Raw genomic sequence first — 8234 nt, 5'->3', positions numbered from 1 at the left:
TTACTGAGTTTGCTGTCCTGATCATAGCATATATGACAAGATTTGTGGCGTTTAGTGGAAAAATTCAAAGTGAGAACATTTAAATCCAAATATTCCAACTTTAGTGGAATTTTTACTAGCTATGGTTATGGATTTGGTTTTACTGAAGAAGTTCATTTTTTATAGCAATTTTAAGAAGAACAACAGATGTTGATCTAAGCTACCTTAGATCAAGGAGGGTTTGTGTAAACAACAAGAAGAAACTGTAGGTGTAAAAGAGTAGGTCAGCCCAGAGAAGCTCTGCCACAGGTTTTGGGAAGTCCTGTGGATATAGAATTCTGAAATTGCACCAGGAATTTCTAAGTGGTTATAATCAGACACTAGGCCAAAACACTGTTAGTCTCTCAGTTGTGCTGGGTGGTGTTGCTAGACTAGGAATCCTATCCAGGGATTGAAATAGTGGTACAAGCTGCTGTCAACAGACTATGAAAAGAGGAACCCAGAGAAAGTGGTGGTGAGATTGAAACAAAAATATGAAAGTTTGGAGCAGGTAGACTGGAGAAAAGCTATCACAAATGCAGCTGACAAAACCTCCTGCTCTGCTGGTTTAATAGGAGTCCTCTACTCCTAGTAGCAACTGGCTTGCAGCTGGACTGGGACACTCACTTTTTTGAAGAATACTTAATTCCTCAAGTAGAAGGACAGCAAAAAAACCTCCAAACCACCTCTATTGAAACGACAGGTAAACTCACACCACTTTTATTAATTAAAGAAGCCTTTGGAAGGACTGACAGGCAGTTGTTCCACACAGCGAGCCCACCACTGTTAGTGCTGCTGTTAGTGGCCGCAGGGCTGCGTCCTGTGTGTAACAGTGTAGCAGGGCCACAGCTGATTTTCATTCTGGCTGCCTCCCGTTTCCTTTGCGATCAAAATCAGCGCAGCCTTTGGAGGTTACAAATCCAAAGTACTACTAAGTGTCTAAACAAATCTCTATTAGGTAGTGTTGGATAGATAAGAGACCATCACGAGTGGATGTGCAACATGCAATAATAATTTCCTCCTAAAACTACAGCAGTTCATGCAGCACCTCTATTTTAATGTCAGATGGGAGAAGCATTGCTGAGCTTATTAAGCAGCCTGTAAGTAGCGTGGCTGCCCTCTCCCTCTTCCAGGGACTAGTCCCAGTGGGTGCCCCCGTGGCCTGGGCTGGCCAGGATACGGTGCCCAGACACCTGGTGTCAGTGGCTGTGTCACAAACACGTGTGATGGTGGGGTGAATGCTGCTCCTCTCCCACCAGTCATGGGGCTGCCATCCGGGACTGCTCCTCTGCCTGGTTTCCTGACAGGGCTGGTTCTATCAGGAGACTCCATTTTCTTTTCTAGAGCAAAGATTATGAATGTTATTTTCTTGAGAGCAAACACTGCCTTTTGTCCTCTCCCCAGTGGCTGCTCTTTCTTCTGTGTGCAATAACCAGAGTGTCTGGGGATTTGTGTTTGGGCATCTGAGAGAAGAAACCACAAGTAAGACCATTCAGCCCCAGCCAACAGCCAGTACATGTCTCTTCTGCCCAAGCCATTTTTGCAGGTTCTTACTGATGCATTTCTAAGACATGATAATCCTACCAGCCATGCTGGTACACTTCGAGTCATGGGGTGGTCATGGCTAACTGCTGATTTTAGTCTTTAGTTTCAGTGCACCTGAAACACTGCCAGCACTATTTCAATCTAAATGATTGCCCTGGGTCTGCTCTGAGGGGAGTCTGTGTTGGGTTACTCTAAACTTTCCAGCTCATCTCAGCCCATTTAATGCAAGCACTAGTGGTGCTAATGCCACTAATGGTGGCACTAGTCTGCTTTCCTCATCTTTATCAAGATAGAATTAAAATCTTTCACATGTTTCTTACAAATGAGAGCAGGAGGTCTGCCAGTCAGGAAGTGACTGGTTGAGACTGAGCCTGGAGGATCCATTTTCCTCGAAAGTGCCCAGATCCCGATGCCTCCTCCTGCATTTTTGGACCCCCACAGCAGAGTTTACAGCATGCATTTATTTGCCCTAAGACCAATGCACTTCTGTGAAAAGCTTCTGTCTCATTCATGATGAATTTTCCAATGAAAACCTCAACTCAGAAAAAAGTCTGTGCCTGACTCAACTCATCAGCCCAGAAAAAACACTGGAGTTTAAGCATTGTTCCCAGAATAAATTGCTGGTTTCATGACCAGCATGGTTAATAGCTGAGATGTGAATTATAACTTTGGATTATGATTTCTACACTGTGATAAGCCTGTGTGAGACACAATCTAACAAGTCCCCTTACTGGGTGTCTATTCGCAGGTGGACTTCTGTGAATGAAAAAAATCTATGCTAGTTATGCTCATCTAATAGCTTGCAAATGTGTATCCCTCCAGTTTCTCAATCCTACCCCATCATTTTGGTGCTACATGAGCCTTTTCAGAAGTATTGAGGGGACACTGTGTTTTACCTTCTTCTTGGTTGGGGTGACTTTCAGTCTTCGTACTTGGTGTAAGTAAATCCTCCAGATCTTGCAGCATGGGGTTGGTGGTGGCTTTGTTGTTTCTTTTGTTTTTCTCCTCTTCGCGTTGCTGCATCAATAACAAACGTTGGGTTTAGTTTAAAACTGCAGATGTAATCTGTGAAATGGTGACCTGGTGCCATGGTTGGCCTGGCTAAGTGTTTGTTGGTATGAATGCAAACTCTTTGCAAAGTTCAAGGGGATGAATCTTTGTCCAGTGACCAAGTGTTTTTGGGAAAGGAAGTATGTCCCAGGTAGGGGGATGAGAGCCTGGGAAGGAATGGCTCTGCTCCTGTTAGGACAAAGCACTTCCTCATAACATGGCTTAGGTCTACCAGACTGTGCATGTTTCTGCGACTTCCAATCTATCCTCTCTGTCGTTTTGGTTTATTTGAAATGTGGAGCTCTTGTGAGAGAGAGTGTCAGGGATAAACGCCAAAGGAAGAGGAGGAGGGTATGGCAACACGGGGATGGGCTATAGGGCTGTCTTTGGTTTCACTTGTATGTATTTATGTCTTCAGAAGATTTTCTTCTGGATGGTAGAAGGAAGAAAATAACCTGTTTCTGCTCAGAACAAACATACTGGAAAGGGAAAGGAGAGGCTACCCTCTCTTATGCAGTGAGAAACTTTGGATGGACTCCACTCCAGCTCCATCTCTCGCCCCAAAAGAGGTATTTGCCAATGCAAGTTTTTGTGTACTGGAGCCATGGAATGCAGGGCAGCTCATGGCCTTGCTACAGCTGAGTGGTCCCAACCCACAGAGCAGCCTTCATCCACTTGGCAAACCTGGCAGACTTTGGGGACAGCCACGACAGGTCTCTCTGAGCTCAGCAGGTCATCACATGGGTGTCTCTACTGGGCTCCAACTGCTAACTATCCCTGCCATGAACAGGCAGCTCTCATTCCTCTCTCCCTGAGCAGCAGGGCTGTGCCAATACCCTTCCTTTCCCCTGCTCTGCTGTGTACCTCTCCTCTTGCCTGGCTTGGCTGTCTCAGCAAACCTACAGGTGCCTGTGGGACAAGGATATGTAAAGGCAGGTCTTTGTCTTGAGGTGTTTCTGTTCCTTTGGGTAGCACATGGGCCTTGTTTTGTGGTCCCTTAAACCCTGATCACAGACCAAGTGCCCTTAAGTCCGAGTGTGCTGCAGCACGTGTTCAACTCTTGCAATATTTGAGGATGCCCTTTGCACCAAGGCACTTATTTTAAACCGTATGCACGAGTGATCAATTTTGGATTTGAGCATTTGAATGTAATTTTCGGAGTCTCATTTCTCAGTGCTCACATCCTCACTTTTAATGTTGCACCAGTCTCTGCTTTATGCAATGTTTTGCTTTATGTGGCACTGCTTCTTTGGTTTGCAGCCTGCCCTGTGCTGGTAAAATGGCTGATAACATTTGATGACATCACATCCTCTCCTGAGGCAAGGCTTGGTAGTTTGGGCACATCTATGTCATACCAAACAGCACCAGGAAAGCTCCGGAGGAAACTGCCAGACCAGTACAAGCCCTGGTACCAGAACACCTTTGCTGTTTCTCACTGAGAATTGTTCTCTGAGCAAAGTTGTGCTTTTGCAGGTGTTCTGCTGCCAGACCTTGTTCATATTAGTTCAGGATTCTCTGTGTTATAGTCCTCTACATATTACAACCTCTCACAGTTCTGGATACCATGAGGTCCAAATCCTACCCTGCTAATTCAAGTCATTGCATTTGTCTGTACCTTACTTTTCCTATTTGCACAGCAGAGACAGATGCCAGCCTCCTTTGTAAGGTGTTTTGAGAATTACTGGTAAAAAATATTGTTATTGCCATGTTGTTATTTATGGCTCATTGCTTTTCAACTTGTACAAAATCTGGCTGTAGTTTTGATAGGCTTATCATTGTCCCTGGGAAATCTCAGGCACCAAAGCATTGCTCAAATTTCGAAGTAACTTATTTTTGTAGGTGGAAAGCGCAGTTTACGGGAAAATGAACTGTAGTTTTGATGTATGAAATGGCAGCCTATTATGGGATGTGACCATTCTTTGCAGTTAGCCATTAAATGCCATCAGAGGGGACTGAACAAGCATAAAATATGTCTTTTTCTTCTGTCACCAATGTATTCAGAAGTGAAGAGTAATTTAAAAGTATATGTTACACATCAGAATTGAAAGATGTATTTCAAGGATGACTTTGCCAGATCAATACTTACCATTTGCATTTTCTTCTTCAGCTCTGCATTGGCTCGCTGATACGCTTCAGACACGGAATTTAGGTAATAGATGGCAAGGCTAGAAAAAGAAACATGTTGCTGTAGTGACAGGATCAGGAGAGAGAGAAAGTTTCACCAGGAGGGAACATTTAATTTTTTGCTTACCTTCTAATACCTAGTTTTCCCACCAGCTATCTCCAAACTGCTTTTAGAGGCTCAAGGCTTAGGAAAAATTCAGGCTGCCTTGGGGCATGGTCAACTGAGATGCGCTGAGCCCATCCAGTAGCTCAGTTCTGCTCAAACAGAAGAAAAATGACAACCCTACCCTCCTGCCTCCACCTTGGATAACCACGGTCTCCCTTCACTTCCTTTCCAGCAGTCCTGGTGAAACCAGGCACCAGCCTTGAAATTGAACAGGCACCAGGTAACACAGAGAGAGACCTTAGGAAAAAAACAGGAAACTCAGGAAATAGTAGCAGAACAGGGCCTGAAGCCTCTCCTGAAAAGCAGTGCTCAAGGAACAGTCCTCCTTCCCCCTTTGCCAGAACCAGTTGCATCCTGTATCCCCAGAAGGGACCCTTGAGAGTGAGCAAAGACAAGAATCGAGGGCAAGCAAAAGCCAGGTTGGAGCAGAGCCACTGGCTTTTGTTTCAATCCCTTCTTCTCCAAAAAGGACATGCCAAAACCAGGGGAAAACCAAGCCAAGCTGGAGGAAGCTGAAAGGCAAGCGGGGGTGGGAGAGCGCATGCTGGCTGCCAGTCTTTGGCATGCAGGGAGGGTTGTGTTTTAAAACATGCCTAAGTGTCTGTGTCTGTCTCACCACCTCTGACACCAGCAAGTAATATTTTGGTAGTAAAAAATGTCTCCATGATTTTTTTTTAGAGTGCTTTTATTTTTCTAAAGTATAAAAATCATGTGCTCAGTGGCTCAAGCCATTCCCAGGAAAAGTACCAGCTGTTCAGTTCACCACTGTAGCTGGTATTTTTTTTAAATAAAGTAGAAAATTCTTATATAAAAGGGGGAAAAAAAAAGATAGGGAAAAAAAGGTTTTCTGACAATTCATAACCTGATTGTGTGGCTTCAGCCCAGATTCAGCATCCTCAAACCAGACTCCAGGATTTCATCAACAGAGTGCATGTCTCTAAGCCCAGCAAGACATCATGTACTGGCATATTAGTTTCCAGGTGGGAGATCAGGAAGGGGTACTTAGGATGACCTTTCTTGAGTCTTTTTACAGGGGTCTGTCTAGAGGAAACACATTTGCTTCCTTTTACCTAGCATTACCTCAAAACTCAGTCCTGGTGAACTGGGCTCTCTGTCCTCTTGAAAATTGTTTTTTTTTGTTCTTCTGTAAAGATGTGGTAGTTTTATTTCTTCTGTGTTATTAAGCTCATTGCCTAGAAAATATTACTTTTTAATCAGGGCTTTGCAACTGCCCTGCCATTTTTTTTGTGACTAGCCAGGATGTAAGCACCTGGAGCACCCTTGTTTTCATAAAGATAACTAGAGCTGGCTGTTCAAAGCCATCTGGGATGCCATGTACTGTGTTTCTGAGCTGGTTTCTCAGGTTCACTGAGTAACTGAGAAAATCCATTTCCAGTCCCTTTCCAGCCCTTTCTCACCCTTTGCATTAGTGTCCAGTATTGCCTCCAACCACCAGGGCTTTTTCCCCTGAAGACTCCTGCATTGATGGGAAGGGCATGAGCTCACCAGGTCCCTCTCCCAAACCACTGTGAGATATAAGCCCACTGTGCCTCCAGGCTAAGCCTGAGTTTCCTCTGTCCTTGGTTTACTGCAGGTTTATTGCTTAAGGGAGGTTGTGCTTGTTCAGGATTGAACTGACCTGAAGGGATCTTGAAAGGGAGAGGGGAAAGGGACAGTGTCACAGAAAGGTGATTTGATGGACATGCCTTTGGTGCAGTCCAAATCTGCAGGAGTCAGGCATGTTTGGATTGGGTTGTCCAAGCAATGATGAGGCAGTCTGTGTGATCCTCCAGGGTGCACACCAATATCCCGGACAGGTCCTACAGGTGTGCTGGATTTATTGCTGAATTTCTGATTTGCACTGCTAGTGCTGGCTCCCAAAAAAGGCAGAGCAAAGCCAGATCTTGGTCTGACTGTAAGCTGCAACATGAGCAGCTGTAAACTTTGCTGAGGAATGGAGTAAGCATTAGCAAATGGAGTTTATCCACTTTCAATGGGGTTCTTTAGGTCTACTTCCCTCTAAAATGGGCCTGCAGATGCACCCTCATGTTTGAGCTGCTAACTCTATCAGCTGGGTGAGAGTTAATTAATTTCTTACAGTGATGTGTTTTGGATTTAGAATGAGAACGGTGTTGATAACACACTGATGTTTTGGGTTTTACTGAGTCATGTTTATCCTAAGTCAAGGAGTTGTTTTTTGGTTTTTTTTGTTTTGTTTCTTTTTAGTTTGGTTTTTTTTGTTGTTGTTTGGGTGTTTTGTTTCGTTTTGGTTTTTTTGTTGTTTTTTTTCTTAATTCTCATGCTCTACCAGTGAGAAGGTATGCAAAAGAAACTGATAGGGAGCATAGCCAGGTGACCCAAACTGGCCAAGGGGGTATTGCACACCAGAGAACACCATGCCTAGTACATAAACTGAGGGTAGTTACCCAGAATGGGGGTCTGGCATCAGTCAGCAGGTGGTGAGCAATTGTATTGTGCATTACTTGTTTTTTTCCTTTTTATTATCATTATTATTATAATTTACCATTATTACTATATTTTACTTTGTTTTCACTAAGTTCTTATCTCAACTTACAAGTTTTACTTTGATTCCTCTCCCCATTCCACTGGGGGGGGAGAGAGAGGGGATTGAGCAAGTGGCTGTGTGGTGCTTAATTTCCATATGGGCTTGAACTATGACACCCTGACTCCTCTCTTCTCTGATTTACTGCTTCCCCAGATTGGGGGAGAGTGTGGGTCACTGTCCTTTTCTAGTCTGCACAGGAATTTTAATTTTCCCCTCTTCTTGATGCAGTAAGGTGCTTTTAGCTTCTGCCAGGAAGCTCTGCAGGCCACAGCTTGAAATCCTGCTTTCAACCTGAGTGGATTTAGGCTATATGCCTGTGTGTACGATATCTCTGCTTCTTATTTCTCTTTATTTCCTATTTCCCTTGTCCTTAGGCAGTTAGAAGCACGACAGTAAGCTTGACACCCATGTTATTCACTGGACCCCATCATTGTTTGAGACCAGGAGCTAAGAACAGAAACAGATAGAAGATGCATTTTGGATTGGACTTGGAAAAAAGAGAAGGGGTTATCATGGCTAGAGAAAATTACTTAATTCAGTCCACAGAAGTGGAAAAGACATTTTTTCAGTGTCTGCAATCCAAATCCACAGACCGTCCATTTACGATCCACATGTCACTATTGTAGAGGCTATTTTTTCTTAGGCTGGATTGTAGGTTGCCTTGCCTGCTGCTTTGAGAGTGGTTCTCTGCCCATTGGGACTAAATGAAGCTTTTGCATTTCCCTGGTTTCAATCCTTTGGGAAGCTAGATGGGGAAGCGTAAGG

The 8234-nt window shown here is 44.1% G+C and overlaps 1 protein-coding gene across 1 annotated transcript in view; it reads right to left on the bottom strand.

Moving 5' to 3' along the window:
* Positions 1–1107: 1107 nt before the first annotated feature.
* Positions 1108–8234, bottom strand: part of TMC2 (transmembrane channel like 2) — a 31975-nt gene continuing 24848 nt past the window's right edge. Inside the window, exons 18-20 of the mRNA XM_051789216.1 lie at positions 4700–4778; positions 2460–2580; positions 1108–1358 (exon numbers count right to left, since the gene is read on the bottom strand). Coding sequence (XP_051645176.1) covers positions 1108–1358; positions 2460–2580; positions 4700–4778 — 451 coding nt within the window. The remainder of the gene's footprint in view (positions 1359–2459; positions 2581–4699; positions 4779–8234) is intronic.

The sequence above is a fragment of the Manacus candei genome, unplaced genomic scaffold (assembly GCF_025592945.1).
Source record: "Manacus candei isolate 608988 ecotype Guabito, Panama unplaced genomic scaffold, ASM2559294v1 h1tg000026l, whole genome shotgun sequence".
Lineage (NCBI taxonomy): Eukaryota > Metazoa > Chordata > Aves > Passeriformes > Pipridae > Manacus > Manacus candei.
This window is presented reverse-complemented; position numbering and strand designations above follow the sequence as displayed.